The 20468-nt window shown below is 37.1% G+C and overlaps 1 protein-coding gene across 2 annotated transcripts in view; it reads right to left on the bottom strand.

Moving 5' to 3' along the window:
• Positions 1-1487: 1487 nt before the first annotated feature.
• The window catches only part of LOC107688632 (regulator of G-protein signaling 3-like), a 36236-nt gene continuing 17255 nt past the window's right edge, over positions 1488-20468 (bottom strand). For both annotated transcript variants that reach the window (XM_016486347.1, XM_016486349.1), the window contains 13 exons: positions 19370-19736; positions 19234-19282; positions 18402-18652; positions 17753-17836; positions 15479-15590; positions 10587-10630; positions 9804-9926; positions 6137-6928; positions 5871-5941; positions 4459-4563; positions 4113-4174; positions 3747-3913; positions 1488-2814 (listed from right to left, as the gene is read on the bottom strand). In XM_016486347.1, coding sequence (XP_016341833.1) covers positions 2620-2814; positions 3747-3913; positions 4113-4174; positions 4459-4563; positions 5871-5941; positions 6137-6928; positions 9804-9926; positions 10587-10630; positions 15479-15590; positions 17753-17836; positions 18402-18652; positions 19234-19282; positions 19370-19736 — 2422 coding nt within the window. In that variant the 3' untranslated portion in view covers positions 1488-2619. The remainder of the gene's footprint in view (positions 2815-3746; positions 3914-4112; positions 4175-4458; positions 4564-5870; positions 5942-6136; positions 6929-9803; positions 9927-10586; positions 10631-15478; positions 15591-17752; positions 17837-18401; positions 18653-19233; positions 19283-19369; positions 19737-20468) is intronic.

Here is a 20468-nt window from a genome sequence, read left to right as displayed (position 1 = left end):
GATAGATAGATAGATAGATAGATAGATAGATAGATAGATAGATAGATTCATTAATTCATATTGACTGACAATATTAGAATATTGAATTCTAAATATATTAGTATTTAGAAATGTTTTAATGCATATTTCATTTTTTAAATAGACTTAAAGCTTCATTCTACACGACAACCTCCATGCGCAAACATCCTCCTCATAGTAAAGACATCTGGATTGTGTGTGTCATCACCATCACCCACTTGACCTATTGCCTGTCTGCGTCTGAGACAGCGTGTCCTATATGTGAGTCCTTTCCTTCACCTACACGGTCATTAATGAAGCTGCATTACTCATCAGCGCAGATCATTTGTGTTCACTTAACATCTGCTTTCGGAACCTTGTTGCACATATAAGAAAGTATTTCTTATTGATTGCCTTACTAATTGGGATGTACAGTAAATGTATTTATTTTATACATCTATAAAGCACAAGGGTAGATCCTGTACTGAGTAAATGTTTTGCAGTGTCTGTGTTATACCTACAGAGCCTCCCTGGGGAAATAACTCTTACAAGTAATTGTAGATGCATTACTGGGTAAACATGTTGTGGTGTAAACACACTGGTGCACTGTGTCATAAAAGTATGCATACAGTGAATAGTTGTTCTTGTGCTGACACAGCTGCATGGATCATAGAAACCGCTGGATCAGAGGCAGTGCAAAATCAAAAGCTTTCATTATATATTAGGCAAAACATGGTTTTCACTTTCCTCTAATTATGTTGCTGTTTTCTTTTACACGGATAATTTCCTTTAATTTGTTTTCATACAACATTAGCTTCAAGTTTAAAGGAGTGTGTTCCACACCTTCAACAGCTGCATGAGGGGGTCGAACCCAGCCAAAAGTAAGAGGACGCACTGTGCTCCCACACCTAATATTTGCCTCCATCTCTGCTTTCATGGAACAGAGACAGCAAATAAAACTGACTGTCATTTAGCTATGTTTATAATTTTTAAAAACAATTATTATATTATTATTAATGTCATTTTCAGTATACATTTTCTATATATTTTAACTCTATTTATTTATTTGTTATATTCAATATTTTAATGAATTTTTATTTAAAGATTTCTTTCAATAAAATCGAATACAATTTAAATAAATAAATGAACTTTAAATAGTGAAAGCTTTGGATTACTTGCATTATTGCATCTAGAGCTTTGCTGCCCTCTGGGGATTTTTAGGTGTACAACCTTTTCATATGTTCATATATGTATGTATATATAATTGTTATACTATATATGTTTTTAATATTTTAATACAATTTTTATTTAAAGATTTCCCTTTATCTTTAATTTCAAATTAAATACAATTTAAATAAATTGTAGATGTACAACCTCTTAATAAGGTCAATATATTAAAATCCGATGGCATTTCAAAACAAGAATATAATTATAATACAAATAATAATTATAATTAATAAAAAATAAAAAAAATCCAGTTGACCTCATGCTTGAATGTAATTTTATTTGATGAGAGTATGTTACATCTGAAGGCAGCAGTGAGTGAAATATGACCCCACAAATAAATACAAAAAATATTATTACAGAAGGAAGGATATCGTTAGGATGAAGGCAGGAGGAAACTGTCACTGTATTTGCCAAACACGAGTCTCCCGAAGAGCTATCTCGTAAATAAACAGAACATATACGTCTATGTACAACACATGCTCTTCTATGTTAAGCCATTATTAAACACAAACTCTGGCTCCTTCTTGTTATGTTATTCTGGTTTCTAATGTGTGATCAACCATCTAACAGCAACGACAACAAACAGAATACCTTTAGTTTTAACATCACTATAATTATGGGAGAGCATTTGTACAGTTGTGTGTATATATATATATATATATATATATACTTCTGACCCCTTTAATATAATGTTTTTGTTAAAGAAATATTAATAAGAATAACTAATTGTATATTGCACTTGTAAAACATAAGGGGTTAGAGCCACGGGGCCACTACATGAAGAACAGATGTGGAAATATTACCAAAGCCCTTGAAAGTAATAAGAATTAGTGTTCTGTCAGTAGTATTGAGAGAATATCAACATGCTGTCAACTGCAACTCAGATAAAAAAGGACATTAATGTTAACTAATACTTAGTTTCATCCAATGTCATCTCACTAGGATCTTTGTAAAAGTGGAATATGTTGAGGTCTGTGCAGGAAAGAAAAGTGAAAAGTCTCTTGGTAAAGCTGAACAAAACAGTACCAAAATTTCTCTTTTTTTCCTATACCCATCATGCGTTGCACCCTCTCTGTACTGCCACTGGGTCATCAGGTGACAAGGCATTTTGGGCACTGGCAAATTGATTTGAGTCAACACTTCCAGCATATTCATAACACAATATCGCCATCTTATTGCCGCAACCGTCCAACAGGGTGCAGCACAGAAGCATCCAAAACCAATCTGTCCATGCAATGATCCATCGGGCTGAGCTCTCCAAGGTACTTAGTTGACTGACGTTTCAATATGAAGCTGTGCATCAGTGGATGTGTGATTGTAGACACGTCCTGTTCTACTATGTCTCCAGCAATACTGATCTAAAAAGTTCAACGTCTACAGTTTGTCGTCAGAGCTTTACGATGGATCTGTGACAGAGCTGGGTCTCTTTTGGTTGGTTAATTCCAGGTAAATGTCAGAGCGGAGGAATCGAGGGTACGAGTCTCTTTCCATTAGTCCAAATATTCTGCTCTGAGCCAGGTCAAAGCAGTCTGCGCAGATGTTCTCCATATTTTCCTTGATGTGCACCCTGGTGTACGAGTCCAGATTAACCTTGGAAATAAAACAAGAGTCTGCTTAGGACACTTTTCATATTCATTTTGGATTGGTTTTCTGGCACATCTGCTCTCTGGAATCAATTACAAATTGCAAGTCAAATAAAAAAAAAATCCTCACACAAATGAATCCTGTTTCTTGCCAAGAAAAACTGAGTGAAACTTTAGATGAAATTGCCCTGGACATGTTATTGCTGAAAACAAGTCAACTAAGAAATATAATTTTTCATTTTTCATTTTGTCAACTTAGATGCATTATTTCTTCTATTTGCACAATTCTCCACACACACACACACACACAACTGTGAGTACATTTCTATATAATTCCTGTATGATTTCTGTAAGTCTCTTTCAAAGGATGAAATTCTTGTACAAAAACCCTTGAGTATTTTGGCATAATCTTATATTTTTGTTTCTTTCAAATAAGCAGTAAGACTGTAGTAAGATGTTATTAATATGCAAAATTTTCCTGTCAAATCAAAGTCATGGTGGTATAACCAACATGCAAGGAGCCTTTTTGTGTCAAGAAAACGAGAAAAATAGAAAATAAAAGAGAAACCCTCATAATTGCATGTCAAGCTCAGTAAGTCTCTTAACAAGTTGACCTTTTATGAAATTCATTACGTTAGTTTAGGTTGTCAAATGGTATAAAACATTTAGAAAGTAATCAAACATTAATGATTAAGATTTTTTAGACATTTTGTCATAACATAAATACATTTATAAGAACTTGGTATAAACTAGACTGAAAGTGTTTTCTTTTGGAAACCTTATATCTTTTTTATCATATCATATCAATTTAAATTTTTTATTTTGGTCTTGAATAAATGACTAATGACTGCACATTATTTTAGTGACCGAGAACCACCATAATTAAACATGAGCTGGGTTTCTTAATATGAAAGCCTGAAAACAGTTTTTTCATCTTACCTCTTTACAGGACTGTATGGAGATGTACTCAGTGAATATCTTCTTTGCTCTGGATGCCATTTTGGACAGTGATTTGATCCTCTTGAAGTCCTCACAGGCCAACCAGAAGTCCAGATTCTCCTCACTGAACTCTGTTTGCAGGAAGGAGCGGAAAACCACTAGGCCATCTGGAAGAAGGGGGGAGAAAATTACTCTAATGCTTATTAGAAAACACAGAATAAGTGCTGAAGAGAATCTGGGGTAAATCTGGATTTGGATCCAGGAGCAGAGGTTAATGTGGATAAAATGCATGGTTTAAAACAGCAGTAACAGCTGCTGCGGTGCAGAGATCAACACAGCTGTCATATCGAATGAGACATATCTTACATTTGTGAGAAAGCAGCGCATCAAGCGACTCTGCCCATTTGAGAGCTTCCTCTGGAGTCGGTCTGTGGATGAGCAGACAGAGCGGTTAACAAAGCCATGACTCACACTAATGACCCATTCACAGATAATTATAGCGCACAAAATAGGCCATCTACTCAATAACTCAAAAACATCACTGTTGTTTTGATTGCACTCAACACTCATACATCAAAGCTCAGCCTATGCACCCATTCTGTGTTCCTGAATGACTCTCTTGATACTTAAAAACAATGATATGCATATGACACGCAATGCAGTGCGCCGGGAGTCTGTTCGGGTGAAAGAGGAAACAATCACGTGGACTCACTTGTCTGACTTAAGGACTTTCTCAAGCTTGCTGGCTGGATTGCTTCCATGTCTGTCGTTGGTCTTCTTCCGCAGAAAAGTCAGGCGGTTTTTCATGTCTTTGGCCCTGTGTGACAAGACAAAAGGCGTCACATCAGGTGATTTATTAGCTAACTGTTCACTCAAGTGCTTCTGGGAGGAAATGTATTCCGGTTATAGCTGTGAGCTTTATTGTAGGAGGAACACAGATAGTAAAGACATAAATAATGCTTTCCTCCAGCAAACCTGAGAATGGAAAACATTACATCCACATCTCTTAAACCAGAACACCTATTTCTTACTATTTATTTAGCATAAAGAAAATTGAGCAAAAAATTAAAATTTGCTGAAAAATTATTCACCCAACAAAGTTTGTTTGCTTATCAGTACAGATTTGTAGAAATTTTGCATTACATCACTTGCTCTCCAATGGAAACAAATCCATATTTAAGGAGAAAGCAATATTATGGCTAGAGGACTCATATTTTAGTATAAAGCAGCTGTTTGAAAATGTATTACAAACATGCAGTTCAGTTTGCTAGAAGTTAATTGATGGACTGCAGATGTGTGGATTACTTGTGGATTATTGTGATGTTTTTATCAGCTGTTTAGACTCTCATTCTGACGGCACCCATTCACTGCAGAGGATCCACTGGTGAGCAAGTGATGCAATGCTCAATTTCTGCAGATCTGTTGCAATGATCAAACTCATCTACTTCTTGGGTGGCCTGAGGGTGAGTAAATTTTCAGCAAATTTTCATTTTTGGGTGAACTATTCCTTTAAGCCTGTATGTAGGACCTTCTGATTTTAATAGAAAAGAATAATGTATACTATACTTTTCTGTAAATGAAAAACATGATATATAGCAAATAATAAACAGTCCAGATACACCTCAAATCAAAATAAAAAAACAAACAAACAAACAAACAAGAAATTATGTTTTGCGTGAAGAAAACTGAGCATATTTGTGTTATTATGTTTTTTATTGTTACATTATTTTCATGACAATGAGCCATATTTATGATAATTCTCATTACTATAATGCAAAATGACTTTTGTTGGTATAACCTTATGGTGTCAAGCCATTAGTCATATTGTCATATTGAAAAATTTCTTTGACTTGTTTTTGTTGCAGTTAAATCTGATGCTACCACATGAATCACCTGATAAAACATTTTTGATAATATAGTAATGAGTTTTCTGCTTCACTGTCATGAAAACAATGTTACAATGCAAAAAATGTAATCGTGCTACAAATAGGCTTTTTTTTCTTAATTGCATAATAATAAAAAATAAAAAAAACGTTTGATCTTGGGGTGAAATACATGTCTTGACAGTTTTAACGAGATTCACAAAAAAATGCAAATGAAGCAGAAGAAAATGGCTTGACTCACAAATTCTTGGATTTCTTCTTTTTGACACCAGTTTTTCCTGTATCACATTTACAGTTCGGCTTGCCACAAACCTGTGAAAGATTTACAAAAGACATATTTTGAATTAATTCAACTAAATTCAACTACTAATTTAAATATTTTTGAGCATGAATCATCATTGAGGCTTTGACAAAATACATATTTTAGCATGTTTAAATGTTAAACTTTTTTTTTACATCACATAAATAGTGGTTTTTGTAATCTGACATAGCTGAATTTGTACGCACCCTCCTTCCAGTGAAGAGCAGACAGATCTGGTGGATGGATCCTCCGTTCTTGGTGAGCTCTTTCCTCAGGGTCTGCGGGGAGGGAACCGCCCAGCGCTCCGAAGGTTCTCGCTTGGCCTCTATGCAGTCGATGGCCTGATCGGAGATGAAGCGAGGAGACCGGGGCTCCTGCAGCAAACTGCCCTCGCTGTGCGTCCGTCTGTGGAGGGACCTCTGCACACACAAGCCCCCGCTCTGCTGCCCACTGCTAGGAGATGATTCCACCATACTCCTCCTCTTCAGAAAGCCTTCATCTGTGTCCTCATCATCTTCCTCCTCCTCCTCATCATCGTCAGTTGACGGTGAGGTCAAAGCATCTGTGTTGAAGGAGCGATCCAGGCACAGCCTGGGAATGACTAGAGGTGAGGAAGATGACGATGAAGATGTGGGTCTGGCGCCAACGCTGATAGTCTCAGAAGCGCTCTCGCTCTCGCCCTCCCCCTGCTCCCTTTTCTCCAGTTCTGACTCTTGGCCACCTCCTTTCACCTCCTTCTGTCTGTCCTTCCAGATCTCAGAGGTCTCCAGGTATGGAGGTTTGCAGGCGTCTCGAGAGGTCGGAGCAGTTTGGTTGGCATCTCCGGTGCTGCAGTGCAGGTCTGGGTAGGAGAGCCGCTGAGCTGGAGAGCTGCAGTTGGTTCTTCTCATGATGGGCGATGCAGAGGGGCATGATGGGGAACAGGGCTCAGACACACTGTGAGGGCTGAAGCCCAGCAGACCCAGATCAGCCTGTTCAGCTGCTTTTGGTTCCAGCATCTGTCAATAATACACAATTGAAATCAACATTTTACAAATGGCTCTGGATTTAACAATTGCCTACTACTTTATGGATAAAAAGAATGAAGAAAAGCTGTTGATAAAAAACTTGAATGCCATTTTGCACAAAAATAAATTGCATAAAAAGAATTTCTCAGCTCCTGACACTTGTAAGTCCAAAAATCACTAGAGCAGTCTTAAATTTATGTACATAAAAATAATGTATTTTTAAGTAAATGAAAAACATGATGCATAGCAAATAATAAATATACTTTATTACAATTATTAAAATGTACTTTAATTAAAATCATTTATACACTTTATAATTATATATACATTTACATATATTAAGTAAATGGGGAAAGCAATACAGAATTGTGCATTGTAAGAAAATACATAAAATACTGTATTTTATGTCATGAAAAACACAACATACAGCAAAAATTACAATGTATTTTAAATATATTATATATATATTTTTTAAATAATTATACAGTATATATGAGATATATTTAAAAAATAAAATATATTAAGTAAGCGGGAAAAACACAGAATTATGCATCATTCAAACTGAATTATAGCCTATGCCAAGTCCTTTAGTAAATAATCAAATTATTAATGCAGTTGTCATTCACAAACACTGCAAATGAATCATTACTCATCATATAAAAAGCCACACTTCCCCTCATGTTTGATACAAAAATATACTTAACCATAAACCATCCTCCATGAAAAACATTACATTACTTATGTTTCTGGTTTCAGACTCCAGTATTAAACATGATTAATTGAAATCAATTTTGTCATATTATTTTTGTCTACAACTCATTTTTATTTATTTATTTATTTTCCTGAGGGGGTAAAACTGATCCCCAACAGACACTACGCTTAAAAAATCTCACTATTGGGTTTTTATTATAACAAAATTGTTCAAATAAAAAAAAAAATACTATTATTATTTTTACACATATATCACTGTTGTCTCTGGGACACCAAACATAAAAGCAGTAAAGTCAACAGCTAAAAGCTCAAGAAAAGTAGAAACAATATTGATAAAAACAACAACCTAAATATTTAAATGACATTAGAAATGAATGAGTGAATGAATAAAGAATTCATCAACTCTGCAATACTGCATTATATTCAGCACTGTTTTCTAATGTACCGGGGGAATAGGAAGAGAGGAAATGTGAAGACAGAAAGAGAAAATGAAAGAGAAAAAAAAAAACATGAAAATTGTATTTTACGTCTCCCTATTGAAGAGGAAAAGGTTAATGTATTCATGCGCCCTACACATCTAATTAGCTCACATAGTAGTTTGCAGGCAGCGCGACTGAAACACACAAGCTCAGATGCTCTTTAAAGACACAGCACAGAAGATCTGACACAAGGAGGTAAACAAGAATTGCTAATATGAACAGCTAGAATGCAATTAGTCTATACGTATATGATGCTCACTCAAGTTTATGTGCAATAACCAAGATTATTAGATAATAACATACAAGATTTTACTCTAACTTCACACTATAGTCACATTTCTATATTGTGCCATGTTAAGGTACAATGCATATTTAAACTTACATATGTCAAAACGAATTCAAACATCTAACTCTAACACACCTTCTTAAATATCCCTTTTGCCAGTCAGATCACACTATAGGTGCTATAGAGGAAAAAACTATTTTGTCACACTGCAAAAGCACAAGGCACATACAGAACATGCAGAAAACAACATGTAAATGACCTCACCTTCGTAAGATTTTGTCCCTACAAACAAGTAATGTAGTCCTCCATCATACTAGCATGCATTACAACAGCCCCGTTTTCTCTCTCTACACTCTCTTTCTTTCTCCCTCTCTTTCACGCAGTCACATGTGCGTGTCTGTTTGTGCTAGTCTGATGATGATATCGCTGCTCTCCTGATGTCAGTCACCCACCGAGTGGAGAAAGTGAGAGAGAGCATGAATAAGAAACAGAGGAACAAACATTATGTTTAACTGGTACGTGCACTGTATGGAGTGGAGCGAGCATCTGTCACATAACATAGTCTGCTGAAATCAACACAAATTCATAACTGACCATATTCACATTCTTAAAGACCCCATGGGCTCAAAACAGGACTTTTGTGGTATTTAGTCCTGGTCTTTTAGCTTCGAAACCATTTATATGCTCCTGTACTCCCAAATGTTGATGAAAATTACTTAGTTTTACTTTAAAATTGCACCTCTACCGACTAGCAAATCATGGTTCATTACTATGACTTAACTAAACTCACTCACTTTTTGTTTTTTACAAAATATCTGTCTACAGTATCCACATATAATATAATATAATATACAACATATTTACATCCTGTATAAAAAAATAAAAAACATTATATTTACAGTATATCATATATCATGGGGGTTTTAATACATATCACTGGTCTTGCACATATTATTTTAAAGAGTGAATTTTGTTTGCAGTCTTTGATAAAACTGTAATAATTTGCTCCACCTCTGAAATGGGTTTCATTTTCAGCTGATGTCATCAAGACCTTTTATTTTCAACCTCTGCCTTGCAACCACATAGACCTTTCACAAACCCATCAGTTCCTGATGGATAAAATACTGCCCTTCATTTTTTTTCCTCATTGAGTATCTTGTTTCACTCAGAATATTTCACATTACAAAAGCAAAACAGTTTCATGCTGACTTTAAAGAGAGAGCAAGAGAGAGAAATTAAACAAGGATAAAGCACTCGAAATGCAAGGTCATTTTGCAGATGCTAGTCCTGTTTATAAAGCCCTGCCTCTCCTGAGCGATAATGCTCCATAACTGCTGGAGAAATGCAGACGTGTTTTTGCGAGCGAGTGTGCTTGTGTTTGATTTAGTACCTGGTCGGGGCCTATTCTGTCCCTCAGGGTGAGCTGCTTGTCAATATTGTCTCTCAGACACTGAACGACCCTCCTCTTCTGCTCGGATGAAAAGGCTTCCAGGCTGAACAGACATTCGGTCCTCTACAGAGACACACAAAGACAGTGTGTAAGCCACATTGAGGGAGTGATTATGAAATAATGTGTTTATGTGAGAGAAAGGACAGAATTACACATCCCAGTCTTATAAATCTGAGGAAAAAGAAGGACTCTAATGTTTTTATAACACAAGGCTGTTTTTAAAAGCAGGTTCCACCTATACAAGAACATCTCTCTAAAGAAACCTCAGTGTCATGCGCTGTTATGCAGGAGAATGGCATATGAGAGATGCAATCATACTCACTCACACATTCATGTCTGTGTGTGTGTGTGTGTGTGTGTGTGTGTGTGTGTGTGTGTGAGGTGTTGTCAGGGAGATGGGCAGATGGCTGGGTCGATGAATGTGTTTGCTCAAGTGAGCAGGCTACGTCTTTCAGGCACGTTTACTCTGGAGAGAAAGAGCAGCTTTAAAGGCTGGGCTCTAATATGTGATGCAAACCTCAGGTGCAAGAGGCCCTCCATTTAACAGCCGCACAACATCCTGTAAATGTTTACCACAGGGCCATCCTGTCGGGCCAACGCTTTGATGGGAAACACATTACATCACGTGTGATTTGTAGTGCAGAGCACAGTGTTAAGCATGATGTGCCGTGAGCAGAGATCTGCGCTGAACGAGTGGGTCGGTGGTTAGATGCAAGATCTCACCTCTATCCAGTAAGAGATGTACAGCCGCAGTTTGTCTGCAGGAACTGGAGAGAAGAAGACAGAAGTGTGAATTTCTTGTGAATCTCGAGGCTGTCAGGTTTTTTTTTTCCCTGACTCTAGGGGATGTAAACACCCACATGTACTCAGATATATGTCACCCATATGTGCACTGCATAAACAGAGTGCTATTCAAATTTACTAAATACAAGTATTACAAGATATTACAAGTACTACAGGGATATGTTCAATCTTGTTCATCTATAAAAACGTTATATTTATATAAACATTGTTTTCGTTAATTGAAATAAAGCTGAAATAAAATAAAATAGAAATATTAGAAGAAAAACTTAAAATAAAATAAGTTGAAGTTGAAGCACTAAAATTCTGAAAACTAAAACTGAAGTAAAAAATAAATTAAAGCTAAAATAAATATTTTAAAAACAGACAATTACAAACTAAACAATTGCTTAACTAAAATGTTATATATTTTTTTAATTGTATGAAAATATTAAAGTAAAAACTAATCCAAAATATTAATAAATGCTATAATAGTATCAAACCTATTATTGGGCAGCGAATATTAGGAATCTGTTATATTGGGTGCAGCAGGATCTGCAATTAAAGGAGTCTCAGTGGGTACTGGTGGAGGCTGCCTCTTGTACTCCAGCAACTTTAACATCCTTACTAAGTGTATTATTACAATAAAAAGGCGGCCACTCAGTGTGAGCCACCACAGTGATTACATTAACCCTCTAAAGCGTCTTTAAATAATTTGTAACCATTTAGTGTTTGGTGTTAGACCCAAACACCCGTTCTCATAACTCTGTATGACTGTCTTCTTTATATTTGTGACCGCGTACATTCAACATGCTGCCACACTATTTGAAATACTGCACCGATGAACTTTCACGAGAACATTTTAATTAAATAATTTAAGACAGTTACCCTCGGTTTCCAAGACCAGGCTTAAAGGGTTAGTTCACCCAAAAATGGAAATATCTGTCATTAATTACTCACCCTCTATGGGAGGGTCAGAGAGCCTTCAGATTTCATCAAAAATATCTTAAAGGGGTGGTTGATTGCGATTTCACTTTTTTGATGTTAGTTAGTGTGTAATGTTGCTGTTTGAGCATAAACAATATCTGCAAAGTTGCAGGACTGAAAGTTCAGTGCAAACGGATATATAGTCTTTTAAAATTCTGGCAGTTTAATGTCTACAAAAATGGCTCGTAGGAACAACAACAAGTTCCTTCCCGGGTTTGTGACATCACAAACCCAGACAAACCCCGCCCCCGGGAACATGCAGCAAGGGGGGCAAAGCCATGCTGCGCTGCTTTAGAGAGGAGGAAGAGAAAACTAGGGGTGCACACACTCTGCTCTGCTGCATCTCTCTCTCTCTCTCTCTCTCTCTCTCTCTGATTCAGATCACCAGTCTCTCTCTCTCTCTCTCTCTCTCTCTCTCTCTCTCTCTCTCTCTCTCTCTCTCAGTCTCTCACTCAGATCATCAGCTCAGCTCCAACAATGAACTGTTCCATTTATACACTTATGTTCACATAGCTATGAGAAGCATTATAAGTTATACATGGACGTGCGTGTGGTTGCGTACTGTATTAAAGCTTTAATCAGGATAAAACCATATATTAAAAGCTAACAGAATCAGTAGCATTTACACATAACAGCGTATCTAAAAGTATGCGACAACAACAATCAAAAAACATACCATTAAGAGCCGAGCTTGCACAGGTTCTACGCGATCCTCTTCACTAATATCCTCTGCGTCTCAATCGGGCTCAAACTGATAAGCAATATTGACGATGCCATTGTTTACAATACAACCGGAGCACATGCTGCTGAACTGAGGGGTGGGATGTTTAGATGTGGTTTAGCCAATCACAACACACTGGGCTAGCTAACTAATCTGAGCCCATCACATATTTCTGAGGGAGGGGCTTCATAAAAGCAGGAAATGATCGTGTTTACGGGAGAAGGGACAGAGCGGTGTAGAATAAAGGTAACGTTTCTTAGAGAAGGGACAGAGCGGTGTTGAATAAAGGTAAATTATATGAAAAATAATGCGTTTTTTTTTTTAAACGAAGCATTAACACATGTTAGACTGCCCCCCATAAACACAATCAAGCCTAGAAAAAAAACAGTCAACCACCCCTTTAAGGATTTGGTCTCAATTCCGTTTAGCGTTAGACCTTAAAGACCCCTGTACTATGGCACCGTTTTTTTTGCAATATGTCATTTCCACCCTCTTTGATGGATAGGGCTTTTAACACCTGGAGGGAACATGGCTTAGCTACAGTTGGTTAGCAATACATTGATAACAATTTTGCATCCTTTACACAACTAAGAGAAAAATTTGACTTACCCAGCTCCCATTTATTTAGATTCTTTCAGATACAGAACTTTATTTGTAAGCAGTTTTCTAACTTTCCCTTTTTGCCCAATAAAAATACTTGATGTATTAGACCTGTATACATCTTTGAAAGGGTTCATTTGTACAATCTATACTATAATTAACACAAAACAGTCCCCCTCAATGCATCCATTGAAGGCACTCTGGGAGGAGGAATTGAATTTGACGTTTGAGGAAAATATCTGGGATCTAATTCTTGCCCATATACACTCATCGTCTATAAATGCTAGACGCACTCTCATTCAATTTAAGGTGGTGCACAGAGTCCATTGGTCTAGAGCTAAATTAAACAAAATATTTCCTGATTTTGACCCAACCTGCCCTCTCTGCACAACTGAACCAGCTACGTTACTGCATTCTTTCTGGTCTTGTCCAGATTTTTGGAGGAAAGTCTTTAGGTGTTTTTGTGTTATTTTTTTCTTTACATATTACAGGCTGATAGTGTATCCTTTGCAACTCTACTGGCTAGGCGACTTATTCTTATGAATTGGAAGTCAGCAGTTCCCCCTCCTTATCACCAATGGGTTTTTTACTTTTTACATGCTCTCATTATGGAAAAGATTCGGTTTGCAATAAAACAAAAGATTAAACTTTTTTTGAGAGTCTGGAGCTCTTTTCTGAAATATTTTAAAGAGACAACTGTATGTCTGTATGTATGATAGAAAGACTGACACACAGACTGATAGAAAGACTGACTGACAGACAGACAGACAGACAGACAGACAGAAAGACAGAAAGACAGACAGACAGGCAGGCAGGCAGGCAGACAGACAGACAGACAGACAATAATAATATGCATGCTAAGAAGCAACTACTTAATAGTGAGAAATGATCCTTAAAATAAAGTGTTCCCGCATAAATTAAATTAGAGTATATGATTTTTTAAAAAACAGTACATAATTTTCTTTAATACACATTTCACATATTGACATATTAATATTATAATATTAATTTTGCCCCTCTATGCACATTCTGGCCTATCTGTTTCAATAATGGACTTTGACTGCAAAGTCAAGTGCCTTGACCAAACAACTAATTTCATATCCAAAAGGACAAAGGTCAGCATAGTGATGCTATTAAAAAGAGAGAGAGATGTCAAATAAAGGCTGAAGATAGAACTGCCCTCTGCGCACATGCTGCAGTATTTCTGTTCTCAGGAAGGTAAAGAATACACTGTCCCGCCCAGCCTGCCTAACGGGCCATACCGGAGACATGGCCATTGTTCCCAGCAGACACAGAGAGTAAGGAGAGCTACGCTCTCATGACACACACATACTCATTCCCACAGTCCTGACGCCTCCTTCCTGACTATCGCTTCTAACACACAGTCATAAATAACACAGGGTGGACCTCCTTAACATCCCTCCTACTCTAAACAATCAACCCAGAGAGATGATACACAGATAGACTGAATGATTGAGAATGATTAAGACAGACTGACAAACTGACAGATAGACAGACAGACAGACAGACAAAAAAAGACAGACAGACAGGCAGACAGGCAGACAGACAGACAGACAGACAAAAAAAGACAGACAGACAGGCAGACAGGCAGACAGACAGACAGACAGACAAAAAAAGACAGACAGACAGGCAGACAGACAGACAGACAGACAAAAAAGACAGACAGACAGACAGACAAAAAAAGACAGACAGACAGGCAGACAGACAAACAGACAGACAGACAGACAGACAAAAAAAGACAGGCAGACAGACAGACAAAAAAAGATAGACAGACAGACAGACAGACAGGCAGACAAAAAAAGACAGACAGACAGACAGACATGTAGACAAAAAAAGACAGACAGAGATAGATAGATAGATAGATAGATAGATAGATAGATAGATAGATATACTGCCTTATAGTCTAACATTTGAACTCATTACATGTTAAGAAATTCAGTTCACTTCAGGATACATCTTAAGGTTACATCTTTAACAGATGTAAACCAGGCACTAGAACTGCTTTTGCTTTCACGATGAAATGCAGCAACACATTGCAGGGCTCAACAATAACAATAGCTGGATGGCCCAAGGCCAGTGTGAGAAAGTTTCTTGATAGTTGACAGAACGCCATAATGGATAATAAGCATCGAACAAACCAGTCATGATTTGCACAGTATGTTTTCCAATTAAGGTATGTGTATACTTTTTTATTTTGTATAATTTTTTATACAGCGACATTATAGTATTAGTATCATTAAAAGCCTAATAAATAATATGTATTTTTTACAGACAATTATTTGTAAAGATATTGATGCTGCGATTACATATGAAAAATAATGAAAGACACAGACAAGTGCACAATCCAAATGTTGTCTGAAACATGAGACATGCTTGATATTATGCCTTACTTTTGAGCACAGTGTGCAGTGCTCCAAAAAACAGCTGTCATAGCCGGACAAAAAAATAAAATAAAAAATTTACAATGCCTTCTACACAGAGTTAGTTGGAAAATAGTAGTACGCACCATCCTGCAGCTGTATCTCATGGAGGTAAAGTGGACTCTGTAGTACATTACAACGGCCCGGTTCATCTTCCCTGGTCAACAGCATCAGGTCTGTGTAGATGAACACTGTAGCCTATAGAGGGCGATACAGACAACAATCAGTACCGCACTGAAACATCCCCATCTGACCTTCTTATGTCACTCTCACTCAGCTTCTACCAAGTGAAGACAAACATAATTCTTTATAATGGAAAACATGAGCCTATTTATAGCGTTCATTTAAACTGGAGAGCAGATGCAGAATTACACTGAGAATGAACTGTCCTTTACTTAATGGCTTAAATAATATTATACAACTATAAGACCCGTTAAAAGTTACGATGAATCAGGTAAAGTCAAGTTAAGGTCATTAGGAAGGGGAAAAGCTGTGATTCCCACACAGAAAGCAGTAGGCTGGTTGCGCTGCTTTGTCTTTCATGGCACCCACTGCCCAGGCTTGGAATTAGGCCAACTTAATAAAAGCAGCTGATCTAAATCACAGTCAAACACACACACACTCGTTCTAGGACACTGGAGGAATGTGTTTAGTGATGTACAGCTCATCCTTCTTAAACACTCTGATCTTTAGAAACTCTTGACTGCATTACTCAAACAGGTCCCTTGGCAAAATTGAGGTCAGCTGGCATGCAGACGGGGGCCCTGCGAGAGAGCACAAAGGATGCGACAGACTCTCAAAGGGAATCACAGCTGGCATGCAGACGGGGGCCCTGCGAGAGAGCACAAAGGATGTGACAGACTCTCAAAGGGAATCGCTATAGATACGAAGTCGGTTTTGGAGGCTATTGTGGCACTCAGAGATTTATCTTTGCACAATATTGCTCATGCTGAGGAAGCCGAGGTCATGTTATTCCCAAACTGCAGGTTTCCTTTAAAGCTGCAGCAGAAAGAAATCTCAGATCAAGGTATCTGCTTCCACACTATGTGGAGCACATATTTTGTGTCGGGCGTTACTGTCAACGAGACAAATATTTCTGCAGTTCCCAAACGATTGTTCAGTGAAATGGATCTAATAGAAAAGGTAGTGTTTCATCCATCTCAAGAAAACATCAGGTCATGGACTATAGCAGGCTTTTAGAGGGGTATCATGAGAACAAACTCAAATCTGACCAAGCAAAATAGTCAGTTCTCATGAAAGGGGACACCAGCTCTAGGTCACCTTCAGAGCCCACAAACAAGACATTACAAGAATCGTTTCTGCATATTTTATCCAAGACAAGATGTTTTAGACAGGATGTTTCTCACGCTAGATTCCTGGAACCAGATGAAGGTCTTGCTTAAAAGGATCTGAAAGTTATCAATAGTTAAGCTAAATGCAAAAACGTTACATATTTAGGACGACAACGCAATCTGCAGTGAATGTTGGCAGATTCATCAGATATAAAATAGTAATAACAAAACCATCACATAGCTTAAAGGGATAGTTCACCCAAAAAAATTTAATTCTGTCATCATTTACTCACCCTAAAATCGTTCCAAACCTGAATGAATTTCTTTCTTCTGCTGAACACAAAAGAAGATATTTTGAAGAATGCTGGTAACCAAACAGTTGACAGTAGCCAATGACTTTAATATAATTTTTTTTCCATATTATGAAAGTCAGCTGTTTGGTTACCAACATTCTTCAAAATATCTTCTCATACATGTTTGGAACAAATTGAGGGTGAGTAAATGATGACAGAATTGGTTTCAATGTATGGAAAAGAGCAGCATAAACAATCTGCTAAACTTCTCTTTATGTTCCATGGTAGATAGCAAATGACAGCTTTTTCAATGCTTTTCATTTTTGGATGAACTTGCCAATTCCCTTTAATATCTCGACTGTTTCTCCAACAGAGCAATGACCAAAAGAAAGCAAATGGAGACTTGTGCTTGCTTCAGATGCTTCTACTGAGAAACAGAGATTAGTTCCTATCTCAGAGGAGTTTTCAACAGGCTCACAAATTGTGCTCAAATTTGCCAGTCCGCAATCAAAGGTCATGAATCATAATATGAACTTAAACATTTCTCATCAAATTCCGAAGAAAAAATTATTTCCAACATGCCATCCATATTATTTCTGTGGCTATATAGTCATATTATATTGCTAACAATTGTCTCATTAGTTATAAACACATTTGTTAAAAAGTAAATGAAAAATGAGTTCATTAAATACAACAGAAAACTCCCCTGATTCATAAAAAGCAACCTCTGAGCAATACATTTTCCTCTGGGGAGAGTGTGAGTTAATGGCGTTACCTTAAGAGCTATGTGTTTACTGTCATGAAGGACCATTTCCTCTGACAACATCAGGACTCTCTCAGGGCTGCACAGGTCCAGCGGCTGCAATGCAATTAAAGACTTATTACAGCTACACTATGTGCATCATGTCAATCATGTCATATGTCAGTACAACACATCCTAGATAAACTATAATAACAGCACACTGGTCAGTAAATCAGCCAATATATGGGTAGAGGTAATTGGCATGAAATGCCAAGCAGTGACAGCAGTATGCTGTGGTGTGGCATATTATACTCCCAACTATTTAAGCAACATTTTTGTAAAAAAAAAAAAGCATGTTTATTACACATGCAAATTTTCACAACCTCATATTACTTGAGAAAAATTCTTTCTCACATCACAGAAAAAAAGCTAATTTATAATTGGGAAAACATATGAAACATATACTCTTACTTATACATCCATATACATTTTAACCAAAAATGTATTTAAAAAAGCTCATTACCCTTTTAATTAATCATCCATAATTTGTTATTGATAACACTCATGTGATACACTCAATAACACAAACCACTGTTCTTTTAACTCTAGCACTTAAATATTTAAAATAAAACGTACAAAGACTGCATAATAAACCTGGAAGATAAACAGATACTGAATATACCTGAACAAAAACTGGGAAGATGAGAATCTTGGGGGCCAGACTGACGTATGTGCCATAGTTGGAGTGAGGCAGGTGGGACTGGACGATGGTACAGTTCTGGTAGTTGGCAAAGCTTTGTCTGTAGGATGAAGGAGGCAAGGTGGTGGTCGTACTGTTCATAGCCCTGCACAAGGTGGCTTGTGCTTGCAGCCCCCCATTCTGCAGGTAGTCTGGGCTCTGCTGCAGTCCTCTGCCAGTCTGATAGATTCTTCCTATGAATCGACATGAAATTTCATCAAAGACCATTATATATATATATACATATATTTCAAGATCTAATTTATTCCTGTTATGGCAAAGCTGAATTTTCAGATGCCGTTACTTCAGTTATCAGTGTCACATGATCCTTCAGAAATTATTTTAATATTCTGATTTAGTTTTCAAGAAACATTTCTTATGATTATCAAAGTTGCAAACAGTTGTGCTGCTTAATACTTTGTGGAAATAGCAACACATTTTTTTTTCTTTGATGAATAGAAAGTTCGAAAGAACAACATTTATTTGAAATCTTCAGTAACATTAACATAATATCTTTACTGTCACCTCTTATTGACGCCATCTACGAATGTTAATAAATTACTATCATGGTCATGAGCCTCATGATCTTTCCATCTGTCATTTCACCACTATACTTTAAAAGGGAACCATAATAACTGTTCTTGCACAATTCTTTCTTAAAGAGCATGTGCAGAAATTTTACATTTTAAACTGATCTGAGACATGCCAACATGAGATCGTTACCTAAACATGTAGAACAGAAACAAACCTAAAACCTTCTCATGGCCTGTCTTACCTAGAGTTCCCAGTGTGCCATTGGAGTCAGAATACACTGGCTGCAATATCTGAAACATTAAACATTCAGATAAGCAAGATGTTACCCCAGCCTTCAGTCGGAATGAGCATGAATACAATTGCTTTCAGATTCCCACCTGGTTTCCAGGACTGACAGGAGAGAGGATGATGTAGTTGTCGCCGTTTGATGATGTCACACGGGTACCTTTGAGGGTCTGTGTGTGTGTTTTGTAGTCATTTTCTTCTTGTTTGCCAGTCCAAGACCACAATGACTCTCCTACTCCGTTTCCTGTGTTATCAGGGCTACTTACTTTTTTACGACGACCCTGTTTGTGATTGGTGGGTCGAGAGAGTAAAGGTGGGGTTTTGTTTTGAGTCTTTGCAGATGAGACAGAATCAAATCCTGAGGGTTTGTAGGAAGGCCTGTGGATAAGCCCCTCGTAGTAAGGCTTCATAATAGGCACTGTCCTCCACACCACCACTGTGATCTCATTACGACAATTCCTGCAAGAAGAAGGATGAATTTAATGATAAGGCATGAATGCATTTTAAAAGAACTATTAATTTCACTTGACCCATGTAATCTCATTGAACTATTACTATTTAAAATGTGAGGTGAAAAGGTGGTACCACATTATTTCAAGGACCAGTTCTCACTATTAACTAGTTGCTTCTTAGCATGAATTAAAAGCCTACTCTAGCTTTAAGTGTATTATTGTTTAAGTTTATATTAAATGCAATAAGCTGAATTTCAGTGTTTTTTTGACTCACTTAAGTAGGACTTAAGTACACACTTAAGTACAGTTTAAAAAAAAGTGCAATTTGTAATGTTGTCAAATTAAATGTTTGGTAACACTTTATTTTAAGGTGTCATTGTTACACATGTTACATGTACTTACTATTATAATAACAATTAATTATGCATAATTATATGCAAGTAACCCTAAGCCAAACCCTAATCCTAACCCTAAGTACATGTAGTTAATTAATATTACTCAGTACTTAAAGGCACAATATGTAATTTTCGCCACTAGAGTGCACGTATTCAAAATAAACAAATAGACAAAGGCGTAGTTTGATGATGCCGTGACTGAGTGTGGAATCATGGGAGTTGTCGTCTTCATCCCACAGCCGATGCAATCCGACGGGACTCGGGCAGAAATCATGTTCATGGATGAGCTAATGATTTATTAACGTAGTAGAATGAAGCAGGGTGAGGCTGAAAGCCATCGAAGC

Source organism: Sinocyclocheilus anshuiensis, unplaced genomic scaffold (assembly GCF_001515605.1).
Source record: "Sinocyclocheilus anshuiensis isolate Anshui unplaced genomic scaffold, SAMN03320099.WGS_v1.1 scaffold805, whole genome shotgun sequence".
NCBI classification, from domain to species: Eukaryota; Metazoa; Chordata; class Actinopteri; order Cypriniformes; family Cyprinidae; genus Sinocyclocheilus; species Sinocyclocheilus anshuiensis.
Note: the sequence above shows the minus strand (reverse complement) of the source record. Positions and strands in the feature narration are given on the sequence as shown.